The following is a 20,296-nucleotide window of genomic DNA, read 5'->3' as shown; positions in this document are numbered from 1 at the left end:
CTATGTAGCCGCTTTTCGGGAGGGAGCTGGTTGTTTCTGACAGGATTTTGTAGGTGACGCAGACTCCTCAGTGATTCATGGCTGCTGCTTCCTATTTTGTGTTACCTAGACGTGAGGTAAAAATACGTTTCTGGATTTGCTCGTTGTAAGGGTCCCCTTTCTGAGCCATAATTCAATAGACAGCCAAGCTGTGTGAGTTAAATATATCAGCAGGCTGCCTCCTGAGGGACTGCCATTGAGAATGTCCTCACTGCGGACAGACACACACACAGGAGGGTCACACTGACAGCACAGGGGAGACTGAGCTGGAGCAAAGCCTGGGCACATAATAAAGACCCCCTGACAGCAAGTGACACACACTCAAGGTGGCAGAGCCAGCAGGCTGCACTCAGACACACACCCACTCTCTGGGTGGAGGCAGCAGGGTGCACACAGACACACTGGCACACACAGTCACTCCTGCACACACAACCCCCTCAGCCTGGGCTCAGGGGCTCTTCCTGCCAACATGCTTGTGCTCAGACTTATGGCAATGGGATTTTACATCCAGCTCTTTTTCTGTTTCATCCTCTCACAGACTTCCTTCATTGACAGTGTCTTCCCAATTCCTGCAGGTAATGAGCAGTTTTCTGTTCTTATGCATGTGCAGCCCCCTGAATGTTATCATAGGGTTGCATTATCACTGGGACCCCCATGGTCTGGGCAGGAGAGCTGTCTGCATGTTTCCTTCTATTTTTGTCTGGGGTAGCCAGAGATTTGAACCAGGAAGGACAATTATTCCTATTAATAAACCTATTACAAGACTGAATGCAAAGTGCAGGAGTGCTTGGAAGAATAGACTGGGTGAATTTAGATAAGGCTTATTATAGGAAAACCATTCATTATAAGCCATGCATGGGAATGCTGAGCATAGGAGCATGCTTATAATGCACTATGCAATGTATTCTTTGCAGTATGAGCTGCTGTATATCTGGTCATTTGTATTGGTATACTATACTGCAGTGATTATCATATTGGGATGATTATGTAAGGCTGATAAAGCCCCACAGGCGATTAATCCAAAATATTGCTAACTAATTTAATGCACTGGACAGAAATGTTCTTGATTGTAATAAAAAAAACAAACTGTAAAATAAAATAAATAACCTTATATATTTATACTTAAAGATTAAAGTCCATGGGGCAGAATAGATGCTATATGGTGTTACAGTGCAATGCAGAAACTAGTTATTGTCTGCAGTGGAAGTTCATTATGTCTTAGGATATATTCACACCCGGCAGATTCATCCGCAATTTACAAAAAATCCTTGCCATTCATCTGAAATTTTTTTTTTCTGCACCAAGTGCATGAATTTTCTCAGTTTGATCCACAGTCATTGACATTTCTGCAACAAACGTAGGAACAGCTCCTTATAGTGTTAGTTGGATGTTCTTAGTGTTCATTTATCATAGTGACTTCTGGGAATGGGACTGACCTGCTGATAAATGTTTCTAACAATCGCGCTTATTGTGTTTGTAGCATTACACTATGAAGACTCCATAGCAGCTTTACATTTTACTAATGCACAGTGCAGATGAGCATAATAAATATTCAGCACTTCAGTTTTCAGTTTGATTTTGCTGAAAATTATAATGGTGAACATGTAGTATGACACAGGGGGAGATTTACTAAGCAATATTCTGATACAGGCTGCAGAAAAGATGGATTACACGGCGTGTCCCAGATTAATTACCATATGTCTTTTAGACCTGTACTTGCGGTTTTTCAAATAATTGATAATAGCACTACATTTAATAAAGATGTATGCCCTTTTTTTACATGAAACTGGTATACAAGAGCAGCAGCATTTAAATGGTAGAAGAAAGAAAATTGTATCTCAAATACCTTGCAAAACACATTTAGAATGCCATGTACGCCATTTTTGCTGACTTGCAAAACTATACATCCAACAACCGTATTAAAAAAATATCACCCCCCCTTCCCTCATTGTCCTATTGGTTCTGAGGAATGGGGAATCAAATCTTGACCATGGATGTAGCTTTATAATATAATATGCAGTAGATTTGATTATTTCTGTAAAATGACACACCTGTGTAACATGGCGCGGGGCGGTAGCTGTGGGTCAGGTACTCGTCTCCACACCCCAGCACGCTACAGGAAAATGGAGGTCCTGGCTGGGTGTGTGGACTTTATCTGTGGGGGTACTACAGCCTTGCAGACCGCATGATGCCATTGACTTTGGCTGGCCAGGACCAGATGTTGTAGAGTTCAATGGGGGAGACCAGCACTCAAAAATAAACTGTCTTTTACCAAACAATAACTTACGGGGAAGTATGTACAGTTGATAGCAGGTGCAAAACTTTGTGGACGTTTCTCTTAGAACATAGGACATCTTCATACCCATTCCTGTTCCTTCCTGAGCTCGCTTCACTTTTTGTCCATTAGCCTCTCTCTAGCTTCACCACCACCCAGCACAGTACTTCGGGAGCTTCCCTAGTCAGCAACAACAGCAACACTAACTGGTAAGCGAGAGTCCTATTTCTGAACCCGCAGTTCCGCTTCCTTTTCCCCTTAGGGGAGCTACTTATGCCACTATGGCCATTACTTAGCTTCTCTGCTTGCCAACGATTTGGACCTTCCGCAAGGGGCTCTCTCTTTTCGTCCCGCCTTCCTTCTCAGTGCTGCTCTGTAACTTAACTGTCAGATAACTCCGTACCGTCCCGCTAGGCTTCCTGCTCTAGGCCTCGTATCCTGAGAATCACTCACTCTATCTAACATTCTTCTTTGTCTCTACTCCGGATCACTCTAACCATTGCCTCGGTCTCCACTCGCTTGGGGGAAACCCACTTCATGTGGCTTTGCTGATGAATCAGATTAGAGGTCTGCTCTAGTTGCAAGCTAGGCCCTATGTATCTCCTGACAGGAACCTCCCCACTGTCCCTTCACTTTAGCCCCTCACACTCTGAGCTAATCTAAACCATTACCCTGTTGACCACCTAGTGCTGGGCAGAACACAACCTATCACTATCAATACAGATTAAGTATTCAAACGTCATAACGCATTGCAACAAAATACAAGTCTTCAAGGGGGAACGTGGGCAACACCTCCACTTTCTTACACCAGAAAACACAATTTGACCTTTTTAGATCTTTTTCAAAAAATAAAGAGAATTGTACCTTTAGTTGATTTCATCTCACTCCCATGATGTCATCCTTGATCCTGCAACTGATGACATTTCTCTCCAAGTATCCATTATAGTGAGTATAGATTGTAGCAATAGCATTTTTTGTGTAACATTGTTACTAAGCACCTGCGGCTATTTCTATTTCATCTATTTTGAAGTCATACATGGACAATGAGTTTCTTAAAAAAATCCTAGACTTGGACGTGTTGTTCTGCTGCTTGTATTTTGATCTATATTCCTAGAAAGTAAAAAATATTTTTGGTACAAGCCAGAACAATAGTATTATGTGCTTTATGGTTTTACTAGGCTTTAATCATTTCCAGCAAAAACAAACTTCAGAGCACACTAATTTTAAGACTTTTATTAAGGAGAATTTAGGAGCATCTGGTTTTATCTTGTTTAGAAAATGTTATATGTACTGTTTTTCTTTAACGATCTTATATGCATTGAAAGTATTGATGACTAAATTATTACAAAATCTGATGTGCAATAGATATTTTACATTACATATAATATATCACATACCGATTAAGTGTCACCAGTAATACTAAAGATTAGAAGACCGTATTGATACTGCATTGGTGCCCAGTGCCAAACAGCAGGTGGTTTGTCTCTCAGCCTACAGATTTAAGATGAGGGTTTCTAGACAAACGAATAATGAATTAAATTTATTTTTCCTATTTCTTAGTTTAATTCTTTTTACCATTTGCTGTTGACTAATAATTTAAGCAAATATATGTGTAAGCTGTAATATATCTACAGTATATTTAATAAGCCTTTATATACACATGTGTGTTTTGGGTGTGCATAAGCATTCCTCAGTGGTGGATAGCAGGAGTCCTGCCGATCATGATTTATTGGTAGAATTTTAAAAATACAGTACAGACCAAAAGTTTGGACACACCTTCTCATTTAAAGATTTTTCTGTATTTTCATGACTATGAAAATTGTACATTCACACTGAAGGCATCAAAACTATGAATTAACACATGTGGAATTATATACTTAACAAAAAAGTGTGAAACAACTCAAAATATGTCTTATATTCTAGGTTCTTCAAAGTAGCCACCTTTTGCTTTGATGACTGCATTGCACACTCTTGGCATTCTCTTGATGAGCTTCAAGAGGTAGTCACCGGAAATGGTCTTCCAACAATCTTGAAGGAGTTCCCAGAAATGCTTAGCACTTTTTGGCCCTTTTGCCTTCACTCTGCGGTCCAGCTCACCCCAAACCTTCTCGATTGGGTTCAGGTCTGGTGACTGTGGAGGCCAGGTCATCTGGCGTAGCACCCCATCACTCTCCCTCTTGGTCAAATAGCCCTTACACAGCCTGGAGGTGTGTTTGGGGTCATTGTCCTGTTGAAAGATAAATGATGGTCCAACTAAACGCAAACCGGATGGAATAGCATGCCCCTGCAAGATGCTGTGATAGCCATGCTGGTTCAGTATAAATCCCCAACAGTGTCACCAGCAAAGCACCCCCACACCATCACACCTCCTCCTCCATGCTTCACGGTGGGAACCAGGCATGTAGAGTCCATCTGTTCACCTTTTCTGCGTCGCACAAAGACACGGTGGTTGGAACCAAAGATCTCAAATTTGAACTCATCAGACCAAAGCACAGATTTCCACTAGTCTAATGTCCATTCCTTGTGTTTTTTAGCCCAAACAAGTCTCTTCTGTTTGTTGCCTGTCCTTAGCAGTGGTTTCCTAGCAGCTATTTTACCATGAAGGCTTGCTGCACAAAGTCTCCTCTTAACAGTTGTTGAAGAGATGTGTCTGCTGCTAGAACTCTGTGTGGCATTGACCTGGTCTCTAATCTGAGCTGCTGTTAACCTGCGATTTATGAGGCTGGTGACTCGGATAAACTTATCCTCAGAAGCAGAGGTGACTCTTGGTCTTCCTTTCCTGGGGTAGTCCTCATGTGAGCCAGTTTCTTTGTAGCGCTTGATGGTTTTTGCAACTGCACTTGGGGACACTTTCAAAGTTTTCCCAATTTTTCGGACTGACTGACCTTCATTTCTTAAAGTAATGATGGCCACTCGGTTTTCTTTACTTAGCTGCTTTTTTCTTGCCATAATACAAATTCTAGCAGTCTATTCAGTAGGACTATCAGCTGTGTATCCACCAGACTTCTGCACAACACAACTGATGGTCCCAACCCCATTTATAAGGCAAGAAATCCCACTTATTAAACCTGGCAGGGCACATCTGTGAAGTGAAAACCATTTCCGGTGACTACCTCTTGAAGCTCATCAAGAGAATGCCAAGAGTGTGTAAAGCAGTCATCAAAGCAAAAGGTGGCTACTTTGAAGAACCTAGAATATAAGACATATTTTCAGTTGTTTCACACTTTTTTGTTAAGTATATAATTCCACATGTGTTAATTCATTGTTTTGATTCCTTCAGTGTGAATGTACAATTTTCATAGTCAAGAAAATACAGAAAAATCTTTAAATGAGAAGGTGTGTCCAAACTTTTGGTCTGTACTGTATATACAGTATATAATTTTTTCCCTTGGAGACTGCTCATTTTAGGATACATTCCCACTTCCTATTTGACATTCCGTTTGACTGTTCTGTTCTGTTATTAAGAACAGGCAAACTGCATCAATATGAAAAATAGATATGATGCAAACAAAAACAGAGGGACCCCTTATTATTTGGTTCATCCAGGTTCCGCTATGTACCCATTTTTAGAACAAACAAAAAAAAGCACCACCCCTTCCGCTCTAAAAACTGGCATAAGACCTTTTTTTTTACATTATTTCCTTTTGCCTATAAATTAATTTTACTTGCTTATATAGTGCCATTAAATCCACAGGACTTTACAGATGTTTATCGCTGTCCCCATTGGTGCTCACAATCTAAATTGTTTGAGGAAACCGGAATACCCAGAGGAAACTGCTGAACAATACATTTTAAAGAAACAAACTAGATGAAAAAAACTTTATAAAATAATGAGAGAAATATGCATATTTTTGATCTAACAAAAATAACTGTTTCACAAAAGGACCTTGGAGACTCATTACATAAAAGACTGGCTGTCGTTGAAGCATTCACTTTTTGGACTAACAAGGGACAGACAAATAGCAGACCTAGTCGTATAGTTAAAATTAAAATGTCATGTTCATACCCACTACGATACCCTTTCATGTCCCCAATATAGAATATGAAGCCCCCAAAAATGACCCTCACACACATTATGTTACTCCCACTGTGATTTCCCCCACATAGTTTGCTCATACTGTGCTACCACAATGCTCCCAGCACAGCATGATACCTCAGCAGCCCATTACACAGTATAATGCCCCCACATACCCTCACACATTATGATATCCCAATAGCTCCTGACACACTGTATGGTGCCTCCACATCCAGCCAACACAGTATGATTCTCCCACAGCTCCCCTACACACAATATGATGGACTCCACATACAATATGATGCCCCCACCTCTCCTCTTCATACACTATGATGTTTCTCCTCACAAGAACTGACTGAAAAAAATACCTCGCCTGTTCCACTTCCGATATGCTTATATAGACTGTGCGGCATGTTGACTTAGGCCCCGGCGCAGTATGCTTGATCTAGTGACGTCATTGCTCCTGCTTTGCTGAGACTTAAACACAAGCTGAATGGTAGAATAGGGAGCCGATAGCTCCATGTTCCATCATTATATTAAACTGGATCTAGATTATGAGGATGCAGGTACCATTGAAATTGAGGCATCAGGTGGGGTAGTCTCTGTGCCATTCAGCACCAGGCTTCACCGACACATGTGCCCATAGGGGCCACATTATCTGCCGCTATTAGTGGTACACCACTGTATCCAGTCCTCTGGCTGCCCCCGGCAGAGGGTCAGACAGGAACAGCCAATGAGCTGGATGTGGCCCATTGACCACTGTCTGCCAGAGTTTGCTACAGGGGTGGACATAGCAATGGTACAACCTGTTCAGTCACACACGAGCCCAGCAGGTAAGGGGGCCCACTTCCACCTCCAAGCAGATGAAATTGTGCATTATGAGGAGCTATTGGCCTGTAAAGGGCCCATATAGTGTTCTTGCACAGGGCCCTCTGTCCACGTCTGCCACTGGTTTGCTATAAATGTTGCATCCACTACATCATATTTTAAATGATGTGACATTTTGCCATATCTTTCTGCCAATTAGGAGACTATACAATTTTATGAAGATACACACTACCAAAATTGTGTGCTGGACATTCCCAGATGCTGTGGGGGTATGTGAGATAGGAGTTCACAGCATGAAATAAAACAGCTTGTTTACACCTCTCCTGATGGAGAGAACCTTCAATTTTCTATTTATTGCTTGCTAAGATGTTCTTTTGTTTATTTGTGCTTTTTAATTCTATAAAATCAAGAAGTGTATTATCTTTATACTGTACATATTAAAATGTAATGGAAAATAAGACTTCTAATGCAAGTTGAACAGTTTTGGCAGGTAAAGAGACCGTTAAAACCTTTTTTACTGCAGATCTTAATTTGTGCCACCAGCAGATGCCGAGATAATTATCATCTGTATGAACATCTATAGCACAGAAGTTGTTTTTGGTAATTAAATATGTTTATAATAATCATTAATGTCATTATAATGTCAGCATATAAATATAAACAGTATAAACTAGATCACAATGTCTAAATACAGAACAAGGAGTAAATCAAATATTTCTGCTTTCTTTGAATACACCAGCCTAGAATAACATTAGGGGAATGATAAAGACATTTGGACCTATAAATAGTATTATAGGAAACTTGCAGTCAAAAATAAAACCTTGCTTATTAGGCTGTGTGCCCACGATGCGTTTTTTAAGCATTTTCGCAGCGGCAATTCCGCTACAGAAACGCTTAAAAAATGCTTGGTAGAAGGCCTGCCATGTTCCCCAATGATAATCCGCATGTGCTGTGCACATGCTGTGGAAATTTCTGCTGCGGATTATCATTGCAGCACTACCAATTATTTTGCGGAAGCATTGCGTTTTCACCGCCATTGACTTGCATTGGAACGCCTAATATCCGCATCACTGGATCTGTACATGCGCATTCCATGCGTTTCAATGTGCAGATGGTACCTGGGTCTGGAGGAGAGGAGACTCTCCTCTGGACCCGGGTACCATAGAACCTGTAAAAAAAATAATAAAATAAAAAATAAATATTATACTTACCTTCTGATGGCCCCTGTTGTGCTTGTCTTGGCTTGCCGGCAGATCGCGGTGGACTCAAGGACCTGCGCTGATGTCATTTAGTCATGTGACGGGTCACGCGACCGCTGACGTCGGCAGGACCTTCAGTGTACCGCGAGCAGCCGGCAAGCCGAGACGCATCGAATAAAGACTCCGAGGGCCATCAGAAGGTAAGTATAATATTTATTTTTTATTTTTTAACATTCTTTCGGACACACTATATAAATCCATGCCGTTAAAACATAGAATGAATACAAAGATAATCTCTTGTTGGGGAGGGTCTGGCACATACATGCGTTACACAAAGATAATACTAATTGCAATGGGAACTATCTAATGCTTTATTACCATATGGTAGTGTCGCAGGGAGATTGAACATGTGCTTCCAGGTTCCCCCATTGATTATATCTAATATGGTGATGGTAGTTAGATAATAAGGTTTACAGGACTTAGACATTGGAGACCTGTCCCTAACATAGGATATCAATGTCAGACTGGTAGGGTTCTAATTCTCACTTGTGGTGCTTCAATATGTTGATCAGTTGGGTGTCAGGGGCTGGAACCTCACCAACTGAATAGAACTAAGGCTAGGTTCCCACACACGTACAGTGCACTCCATTGAGCAGTACATGGGGGTTTCTCTCAGAATTCTCAAAAAATAGGATTCAGACTGAAACCCAGAAAGAGCCATACTGAAGCCGACAGAGTCACTTTGGACACTGTCTGGCCTCTGTCCTAGCAGGATTTATCTATTTTTTCAGACATGCACAAAAATGTTGATAATTATCATTGGCTCCAGTGGGACTCTGTTGGGGTTAGAATAGGAAGCCTGTTTTCAGAGATTACGACACAAATCCTGACGTAGTGTTCAGTTGAGAGCATTGTATGAGTGTGAACCAAGCCTAAGCTGCAGTACCAGGCACTACCATATGGACACAGCTGTACCTGGTAAGCAACAAAGAGGGATACACAATTGTGTAGGGACACACCATTTTAATAGAGGGAATAGTAACACCAAATAGTAATGCACAGTTATAAGAATAGAAGCTCCTTATATGTCATAGGGAATAGACATATTTACTAAAGCAGACATGTCAGGAGAGGGAACTTCTGCCCTTTGGAGTCTCAGAAGCCTTGTAGTCCTGCCACTTCACCTCCTGTGGTGGAAGCCTGGACAATGTTATTCCTGTCTCAGTCATAAAAGAATGAGATTGGAATAACCCTTTAACTGCACTTTCCGGTAAACAAAGTCTGAGCATTAGGTGAAAGGTTATACTATATTTGATAATCATATACTTGTTGTGTACTGCTTAATATCATTAAGAGAATAAACAGTGCTCAGCATAAATGAGTACACCCCAACAGATTTGTTAGAAACTTTTAGTTTTCTTTCAAAATCAACATATTCTATGGGATACCATACTACAAATTATTCGCACAAATGTGGGCCATTGATTGCAGACAAGATGTGTTATTTTCCAAACCCAAAAAAGTAATTTTTCTAACAAATTAATTCAATACCATTTTGCAAAAATTAGTACACCCCAGTCTTAGGAGCAAAGCTAAAATTTAGACTAGAGAATTCTAATGAACAAGAATTCAACCTTATTCATTAAACAGGTGTCTAGCAGACAGTTGACTATAAAAGGGCATTACTTAACAAAGAAAACCCCTTCCCATTTTATGCTGTCAGCAATGGCACCACATGGAAGAGAAATGTTGCAAGACCTGAGAAAGAAAATAATTTCTTTACACAAGAATGGGGAAAGGTACAAGACGTTCAGCAAAGCTTTACTTATCAGTCAGAATACTATAGCAAAACTGATACAAATGACGCGCCCCCTGGGCCGTGGGGTACTCGGTGCCGGGCCGCTAGATGCTGGGGGTTGTAGTCACTGTGGCGGTGACTCGGTCCGTGACCCAGGGCGGTCAATCCAAGGGGAAATTGTATATGGGTTTTATTAAAGAGTCCGACTACGCCACCTGTGGAGTGCGGCTAAAGGGGGCGCGCCGCTGCCGAACAGTCCTCTGAAGCTGGTGGTATTGCAGCAAGGGTATTATTACTCCCCACAGGAAGAGTTAACTTCAGGGCAGTGTGTGAATGTTGGTGGTTGTGCTGGGCGTTGTAGTGCAGGGAGCATTTGTGCAGCAAGAAACACAGAGACTAGGTGGTGCAGTCCCAGGGTCTTTACTCACGGTTATTGCAGTCCAAGTTACAGGTACCAGTGTAACTGCCCACGTCGTACTGCGTTTACTCAGTGAGGGGTTCAGTCCACCCTCAGATATCTCTGGAGTACTTAGCAGAACCCCCTTCTGTGTCCTTTCTCTGGCCTTTTCCCTGCACCTCACACCTAGTGACTCCAATCCGGTACCCACGGGCCTTTGCGGGCGACGTATGTTCCGTCCCCTGGGTCCTATATGGCTACCTTCTCGGTGAGACTGGCTTGGACTTGTGGCTACAGGACATAAAGTTCTGCAGCCTCCAGTTTCTAGCTGAGACTTGCAATCTTCTACTAGCTGAGGGACCCTGTTCCCTTTGTGTGGCCTGACCCCTCCACCTCCTGGTAGATTCGGGCGTACGGGTGGTTTCCAGCACTGCCCGTACCCCTGGGATCCCTTCTGTTCCTGGAGCCTTCCTGCTCCCTCTCCTCTCTTCTTCTCCTCCCAGACTTGGGCCTCACTGTCCAGGCCCGCCTCTGGAGCAGAGCTCGTACAGAGCCTCTGCCCCTGTCACTTCTCCTCCTCTGACTGTACACACTGATCTAAGATGGTTCCTCTCTATATACTACTCCTACTGAAGTGCTCCCCTGATCTATGTCCTCCACCCACACCCACTACATGGTTCCCCCTTACTGTGGTTCCCCCCCCCACTCCAGCCAGGGACCAGGGACTGTGCTCTCCCGTAGGAGCAATCTCGCCCTGCCCTGTGGAGTAGTGAATGCAGGTGTTAGGGTCCTGAGCTGTACTCCTTCCTTACCTGAGAGTGAGATACCACACCTCTGGGTGAGATGCAGTACCCCTGTGGCGACCGAACCCTCAGGGGCGCCACACACCCCCCTGGTAAAACACAGCACGTCCGCGGGCTGGAACAGAGTAAAAGACTGGGTAGATTAAAGACATGCAAAATTTTTAGAATACATTCGCATAGAAGATTATCAATACAACATTTCTTCCCTTTATGGGAGGTTCTCTTTCTTTAACGTTACTGGTTACTTTTTCTCTTTCAAAAATATTATAAAACTTTATAAAGGACATTTCTCTTCATACACATATAAGACATTTTTCAACAGGTTAATATATCAAAGCATTTTTTTAAGAACACTGGTAATTGCATTTTTCTTCATACTCAAAACATTCTTCCTCAACAACACATTTTTCATATCAAACTTTTGTCAACTAGTCACAGTGCAATTTGCAACCAGGTGTCCATTTTCTTTAATAAAGTGCTAACTGGTAAACACGAACATGAGGGACCCGTCCGAAAACCCTCAACGTAGACCCTGGGCGTGGCTGCAGGGCGTAGGTGATCTGGCGTTGGACCATGTCTTCGGACACGCCAAACGGGTTTTTGTTCTGAGGTCATTTGTTGTACAATTATAAAACCAATAAGGGGCACTTTAATAAGTGCAACTATTTACAAGGGAAAGTTCTTTGGTTATTCACCATCCATAACCTGATAGTTTTTGGTACCCTTACCAGGGTAACTATATTAACAAACAAAACCGGTCAAACTTGCAGTGTCTCTGCTGCACCCTAACGGGTAACTTATTTACAGTTTAAAGTTCAGTTCAATCCCATCTACTGCGCTCAGTAGTGGTGTTCCCTCCGGGGGAAGCTCTTGTCCACTGTAGGCTGGCCCAGCCAGGTCTTCAGCGCTGTAGGATGAGGAAGTGCTCTCTTTCCCCACCCAGTGGACATTTAAGGCATACCAGCCTCGTTTGCCTCGGTGTCTGGTATAGCTTACATAATCACCCGGGAATAGGTTTCGGTCCGGATGACCTTCTTTAAGGTAGGACTCCACGTCCCTCCGATTGATGAAGAGGTCAGTGTCAGAATGCGGGTCCCGGACGAAACCCCAACCTCCTTCCAGATTAAACGTAACAATGACCCCTTCCATACGGGGACCGGATGCTGCTTTGCTGGCTCTGCGGGGCCGAGACTTCTCCTCCATGTTGCGGGCCTCTAGTTTCTCCCACCGCACCCGCTGGATGTGTCGCTCTTTCTCAAGTTGTTCCAGCTCCCTCCGACAGTGCTCCTTCCTGCGGGCTGCCGCGGCCCGGGTTTCTTGGGAAAACCCCATGAGGTCTTCCCCGAGGTTGTCCCACTCGTACTCCTCTTCCTCACTGCGGGAGTCGGCAGGGGGCTGGGGAGCGGGCAGGAGTGCGGGCCGCTGGTCCTCCACCTCCGCGGACCAATCCCACGGCCGGCGTTTACACACCCACTCAAGCGTCGGAGGAGGCGGTTCTTGCAAGGGGCCCAGGAGCGGGCCGGTGTCGCTGGTGCCCGGAGGTAACGGTCCTAGGACCGGAAGGACTTCTTGTGCGGGCGCGCCCGGGGACAGGGATCCGGGAAGGAGGGTCCAGAATGGGTCCTCGCTTTCCGCAGCCGGGGGCAGAGGGTCTTGCTGGGGTGTCAGGAGCGGGCCGGCGTCGCCGGGGGTCGGTGGCTCCACCAGGAGGCCCAGGAGCAGGTCAGCGGTGCTAGCACTCGGGACAGGGAGACTCCTCTTACCTGCTCCCACGGCTGCTCTTGCGCTGCACTCTACCTCTTGGCGCTGGTCCGGATCCGCCAAGGCTGGGGCGCTGCTGGTGCTTGGCAGCGGTGCTTGCTGCCGGCTCACCAGCCGTCCCACCATCTCCTTCTTCCAGCTTGCGATGGCATCTTGCTGGGCCCTCTCCATCCTCCGGTTCAGGTCTTCCATCCCGACGCGGAGGAACTCCGAATGCTCCCGGGACAGCCTGGCAATTAACTCCTCCAGGGCGAGGGGTGTCTCCGGTGGTGACAGGCCGCCAGCAAGGGCTCCGGTTTCACTGGACTCCTTCTTCCCTGCCGGGTATGATCTGTCTGGAAGGATCCAGACCACACCCCGTCCCTTAGTTTTATTTCCTCTCCCCTTTTTGGGGCGGTCCCATATCTGCTCGCTGTCGGGCACACCTGGGGGCGTCTCTTTCAGACTGATGGACAGGTCCAGGGTCATGGCCACAGTTGCAGTGGGTGGGTTGCGCTTTTAGCGCCATTCTGGGACCCGGCCCACGATGGGAGGTGATCTTTTGTTGTTGTTTGACTCGCACATAATGGTGCCCGTTCTTCAGGGGCGGGCGCCACATTTAGTAGAAAACACAGTCTTTTAGGCGCACAATACCCGATGATAATGGGTGGGTACATATCCTGGCGACTACGCCAAAGTTGACGCGCCCCCTGGGCCGTGGGGTACTCGGTGCCGGGCCGGTAGATGCTGGGGGTTGTAGTCACTGTGGCGGTGACCCGGGCCGTGACCCAGGGCGATCAATCCAAGGGGAAATTGTATATGGGTTTTATTAAAGAGTCCGACTACGCCACCTGTGGAGTGCGGCTAAAGGGGGCCGCCGCTGCCGAACAGTCCTCTGAAGCTGGTGGTATTGCAGCAAGGGTATTATTACTCCCCACAGGAAGAGTTAACTTCAGGGCAGTGTGTGAATGTTGGTGGTTGTGCTGGGTGTTGTAGTGCAGGGAGCATTGGTGCAGCAAGAAACACAGAGACAAGGTGGTGCAGTCCCAGGGTCTTTGCTCACGGTTATTGCAGTCCAAGTTACAGGTACCAATGTAACTGCCCACGTCGTACTGCGTTTACTCAGTGAGGGGTTCAGTCCACCCTCAGATATCTCTGGAGTACTTAGCAGGACCCCCTTCTGTGTCCTTTCTCTGGCCTTTTCCCTGCACCTCACACCTAGTGACTCCAATCCGGTACCCGCGGGCCTTGGCGGGCGACGTATGTTCCGTCCCCTGGGTCCTATATGGCTACCTTCTCAGTGAGACTGGCGTGGACTTGTGGCTACAGGACATAAAGTTCTGCAGCCTCCGGTTTCTAGCAGAGACTTTCAATCTTCTACTAGTTGAGGTACCCGGTTCCCTTTGTGTGGCATGACCCCTCCACCTCCCGGTAGATTCAGGTGTATGGGTGGCTTCCAGCACTGCCCGTACCCCTGGGATCCCTTCTGTTCCTGGAGCCTTCCTGCTCCCTCTCCTCTCTTCTTCTCCTCCCAGACTTGGGCCTCACTGTCCAGGCCCGCCTCTGGAGCAGAGCTCGTACAGAGCCTCTGCCCCTGTCACTTCTCCTCCTCTGACTGTACACACTGATCTAAGATGGTTCCTCTCTATATACTACTCCTACTGAAGTGCTCCCCTGATCTACGTCCTCCACCCACACCCACTACTTGGTTACCCCTTACTGTGGTTCCCCCCCACTCCAGCCAGGGACTGTGCTCTCCCGTAGGAGCAATCTCGCCCTGCCCTCGGAAATGTGGTGTAGTGAATGCAGGTGTTAGGGTCCTGAGCTGTACTCCTTCCTTACCTGAGAGTGAGATACCACACCTCTGAGTGAGATGCAGCACCTCTGTGGCGACCGAACCCTCAGGGGCGCCACACAAAAACTTAAAAAAGATAGATCTGCAACCATCTCACAGAGACATCCAGGCCGACCATAGAAGTTAACACCTAAACAGGAACAAGTGCTGATGAGAAGGGTTGAAGAACATCGATATGCAAGTATACTGCAGTTAGCTAAAGAAGTAAAAAGCAAAACTAGGGTGACACAGTATGGCTTACACTGCAGAGGAAAGGCATGTATGTGTGTCGTCCACGAAGGAAGTTTTTCCTAAAGCTCAAGCACAAAAGAGCTTGCCTGCAAATTGCCAGGGCCCATGCTGAAAAATATGTAGACTACTGGGACTTTATAGTCTGGAGTGATGAGACCAAGATAAATGTTTTTGGCACTGATGACTTCAAAGCTGTATGGCATCACAAAGGTGAGGAGTACAAAGAAAAATGCATGGTGCCTACAGTGAAACATGGTGGTGAAAGGGACCTTATGTGGTGCTGCATGAGTGCTGCTGGTGTCAGGTAGCTACATTTTATTGATGGTATCATGAATTCACAGATGTACTGCTCTATATTGAAAGATAAAATGCTACCATCACTCCGTGTCCTTGGTAGCTGTTGTCATGGCAGTAACGCACATGCGTTCGCAGCACCATGCTACTCCTTGCTTTCACTGCTCTGCTCCTTCCCGTGTCTTCATGCAGCTCTTCCATAGTTACATAGTTACATAGTTACATAGTTTATAAGGCCGAAAAAAGACAAGCGTCCATCCAGTTCAGCCTATTTCTTGTGCACTGCAGCTATTCCGCAGCGTTGATCCAGGGGAAGGCAACAAAAAACCATGAGGTATAGGCCAATTTACATCACTGAGGAAAAATTCACTTCCCGACACCAATCTGGCAGTAAGATTAAATCCCTGGATTAATTAACTAAGCATAAGATGTAATTTTATTGTTCTCAAGAAAGGCGTCCAGGCCTCTCTTGAACTCTTTAAGTGAGTTGGACATCACCACTTCCTCTCCCAGAGAGTTCCAGAGTCTCACGGCTCTGACCGTAAAGAATCCCCTTCTATGCTGGTGCAGGAACCTCCTTTCCTCCAGACGCATAGTGTGCCCCCTCGTCTTTGTCACCATCCTTGGTATAAACAGGTCATGGGAGAGATCTCTGTACTGCCCCCTGATGTATTTATACATGTTTATGAGGTCTCCCCTAAGCCTTCTCTTTTCCAATGTAAATAGGCCTAATTTTGACAACCTCTCTGGGTATTCTAGTCCCTCCATTCCCTTTATTACCTTAGTCGCCCTCCTTTGTACCCTCTCTAGCTCCAATATGTCTTTCCTGAGCACCGGAGCCCAGAACTGTGCACAATATTCTAAGTGCGGCCTTACCAGCGCTTTATACAGATAAATAAGTTTTCACCGCTCTGCTCCTTCCCGTGTCTTCATACATCTCTTCCAGCTATGCTGCATATTCCTGCTGTTTCCACCTAGCTACAGGGAGGCGTGGCCAGATCCTGCAGGAACTTAACCCTGCTGTGTCCTGCAAAGTTTATCTTCCCCAGCCTATCCCTAAGCAGCAGGGTGTTTTTAGGCAGCTTCTCCCACCACTGCTTTCATGAACGTAGGTTCCTCATAGCTTGTCTCTAGTTTCTGTTTGTGCATATTTGTTCTGTCTCTCCTGTTATTGACCTGGCTTGTTTACCGTTTATCCTGATCTCTCCACTCCTGACCTTGACTAGATATATTGAACCTGCGCTGCCTGCCCTGACCTCAAATTGTCTGACCACATCTTTGCCTTCTCCCTCCTGTACTTCGTACCTATGTATCTGACCCTTCAGTCAGCTGCCTCAGACCCGGGGACTGCTCTGGAGTGGTACCTGGTGACTACCTGGGGCCAAGCCTATCCTCACCATCAGAGGCTCTAGTGAATACTAGATAGTCACTTAGTTGTGCTCAGCCCGGCCCGTGGTGCAGTGTGGACCAGCATTACAGACTTGTTATTTTCCAACATGACAATTATCAAAAACACACATGTAAGGCCACTGTTGCTTTTCTGAAGAGCAGGTTGAAAGTAATTCAATGGCCAAGTATGTCTCCTGATCTGAACCCAATCGAACACCTATGGGGAATTCTGAAGAGATAAGTTGTCGTCGCTCTCCGTCCAGCATCCAGGCTCTAAGAGAGGTCATACAAAATACTAGATTTAGTAGTTTTTGATGTGGGGTGTGTTCATTTTTGCATCAACTAATTTGAGTGAAACTGAAGATTTTGTAATGAATAGCAATAAGTTTTACCATAAATTCTTTTTTCTTTTATTGTGTGGCGGTGATGATTCATCCTTGTCCTAAGTTTTTGCCCCATCGACCCTACATACAGACACCCAGCTGGACATTTGGTGCGTATGTGACGCCCGCAGCCCTGCCCTGGGATATGGGGGTACTCGGAGCCGGGTCAGATGTTTGGTGGCTTGTAGCCGTGGCCTGGACCCGTTCCGTGCCCAGGGCCATCACATTCAAAAGGGTGTAATGGGCTTTCAGAGTTGGTGTTAATCGAGTGGTTGTATTGACTACGCCACCTGTGGTACCTGGTGAAGGCCACGAGCGCTGCTGCAGTCCTCTGAGGCGGGATGTTGAGGCAGCCGTCGTTGACACTACTCCCCACAGGCAGAGCAGGGCCTCAGGGCAGAGATGAGGATGGAGGGAGTTGTAGTGTAGGAGGTCTGGTGCTGCGTGGTGCGGTGCAGTGCAGAAATAAAGAGTCCGGAGGCCATAGGGGTTGACTTCCAGGGATTTTACTCACGGTGGAGAATACAGCTGCAAGGCTTCTCTCTGCTCCTCACTGAGTTCTGCGGTCACCAGGGACGGGGGTCCGACAACCTCCGAGTAATTCAAGTGCTTAATCAGGACCCCGCACCAGAGTGTTCCTAGACTTCAGACTGAGTCTTCTCCTGTCTGTGTGTGTAGATAGGCCGGGTCTCCCTCTGGACTACGCTCAGAAAAAGGGTACGGGTGGCAGCTCCGCTCCTTCCGTCACCCGGTGGGATCCTCTGGGCCTGCCGGGCTTCCCTGACTAGGACGTAGAGTAGTGAAGTCAGGTGTCGGGGGCCGACACCCCTCTTGCAGCCGGAATCCCTCTGACTAGGCCAGAATAGCGAGGACAGGTGGCGTATACCTCTCCTTCTGCATCCCCCCTGGGATCCTTTTGCAGTGGAGTTACACTCCTAAGCTCCCCTCCAGGCCTTCTTGGGTAGGGACCTTGACCGGGTAGAGACAGCCGTTAACTCTAGCCCGCTCCTCGACTCAAGGCCAGAGTACGAGGACCGTGTCCCCATCAACTGCAGGTTCACACAGAAAGCCACGTTCAGTGATGAAGATCACAATCAAAAGACCATAAGCCCAAGATGGCTGTTTATTAAATATGAATTTTGTGGTGTAACCTAAGTGTGCGTCCTCCACCCTCACCCACTACATGGTTCCCCCTATCTTTGGTTCCCCAGTCTCCCATTTTCCCAGTAGGGGCAGCACACTAGTGCCTATTAGCCCCCTCTGGTGGGAGGAGTGTGGTGTTGGATGTGGAGGTGGAGTCCTGACCATTGTTCCGTTCTTACCTCGAAGGAGGAACACCACACCCCATTGAAGAGGTGCAGCATCCCTGTGGCGGTCGAACCCTCAGGGGCGCCACACATATAATTAAGTACACTACATTAGATGTGATACAGCTGAAAGTACCTGGGATCTTGTAGTCCTGATGTGAGTTGGGTATCTTCATCTTGTCTGTGTTCATTATAAACGGACAGGTTTTACATTTTTTCTGGTTGCAAGGAAAGGTACCTTTAGCTGGTGGAGATGACAGGGAGCTTCTGACAATGATGCTTCTTAGATTTAGGGGCTGCCTGAAACACAGAAGTGGGAGGTCTGGAAATATGGATTGTAATCGGACATCTTTTTGTAGTAAAGGTTGTAGTTTCCGTCCAGCTCTTCTTAGCGCCTCCAGATTTGGATTGTAGGTGACTACTAGAGGCACCCGGTTGCTTTCTTGTTTGGTTTTGTAATGTAGGAGATGATTCCTTGATATTCTGGTGGCTCTTGTAATCTGGTTCTCAGTTGTTCTTGGATGGTAGCCCTGATTCAAAAAGGTCTTTCTGAGGCCATCAAGGTGTTTGTCTCTATCCATAAGGCTGGAACATATCCGATTGTACCTGATGGCTTGGTTGTAGACAATAGAGTTTTTTATGTGTTTTGGATGGAAACTGTCCCATTTAAAATATGTTGGACGGTCGATTGGCTTTCGGTATTAGGATGTCTCTATTTCATTGTTCTATAGCTTGATGCTGGTGTCCAAAAAGTTAATTTCAGTACAGGAGTAGTTGAGTGTTAGGTTGATTGTGGGATGAAATCGATTAAAGTGTTCATGGAACGTCTTCAGCTGTTGCTCAGACTCCGTCCAGATGATTAAAATATCGTCAATGAAACGATAGTAGGCCTGAGGCCTGATGGGATATAAGGACAAAAAGTCACTTTCAAGCTTGGCCATGAAAAGATTTGCGTACTGTGGAGACATTTTACTTCCCATCGCTGTGCCAGTCTCCTGTACATATATGTTGTTATCAAATTCAAAGTAATTGTGGGTGAGGATGAATTTTATAAGTTTCACCACAGAATCAGCATCAATTCCTGTATTTTCCATGAAGATTTTGCAGGCATTTAATCCATCCTGGTGTGGGATATTAGAGTACAACACGGTACAAATATATATATATATATATATATATACATACATACAGTATATATATATTTTTTTTTTCCCTGTTATACTTTTGGTGATTTTCATTTTGCACTGTGACTATTACATTAATATGTTGCTACTAGGTGTTATTATTATATATTGTTTATGTTGGACAATCACAACATTTAGTCCTTGCATCTTTATTATCATTATTATAACTTTATTCTGGTTTCTGTCCCTGCATCACTTATAATTATATATTCTTACGCATATCTGTATATTTATCACACTATTGTATCCTAATGTATATCAACTCACCCATTTTTTTTTTACTGTATTTATCGATATCGATTTATCGATTGTATTTTTTACTATATAAATTAATTTAACTTATGTCGTCCTGCGGTGATGTTGACATTTTTTATGCATATATTTAAACATTTTCAATAATGTATACAATTCTTTATATTTTTTGTTTCATTTTTATTTGTGCTAACCCCTGCTCTTGTAGGTATGTAATATCCATTTAGGGTATATGCACTAAAATTCACCATGGATTACATGTTGATATACTTTTTTAAATTGTAGCACAAACTTTTTAATCACATTT

General features: G+C 45.2%; 1 protein-coding gene across 1 annotated transcript in view; it reads left to right on the top strand.

The window, feature by feature from the left end:
* The first annotated feature begins 251 nt into the window (after positions 1–251).
* The window catches only part of COLQ (collagen like tail subunit of asymmetric acetylcholinesterase), a 124,171-nt gene continuing 104,126 nt past the window's right edge, over positions 252–20,296 (top strand). Inside the window, exon 1 of the mRNA XM_073677928.1 lies at positions 252–614. Within this exon, the coding sequence (XP_073534029.1) occupies positions 509–614 (106 nt within the window). The 5' untranslated portion in view covers positions 252–508. The remainder of the gene's footprint in view (positions 615–20,296) is intronic.

This window comes from Phyllobates terribilis, unplaced genomic scaffold, assembly GCF_046119375.1.
Source record: "Phyllobates terribilis strain yellow unplaced genomic scaffold, ASM4611937v1 Scaffold_4__5_contigs__length_816908805, whole genome shotgun sequence".
Classification (NCBI taxonomy): domain Eukaryota; kingdom Metazoa; phylum Chordata; class Amphibia; order Anura; family Dendrobatidae; genus Phyllobates; species Phyllobates terribilis.
This window is presented reverse-complemented; position numbering and strand designations above follow the sequence as displayed.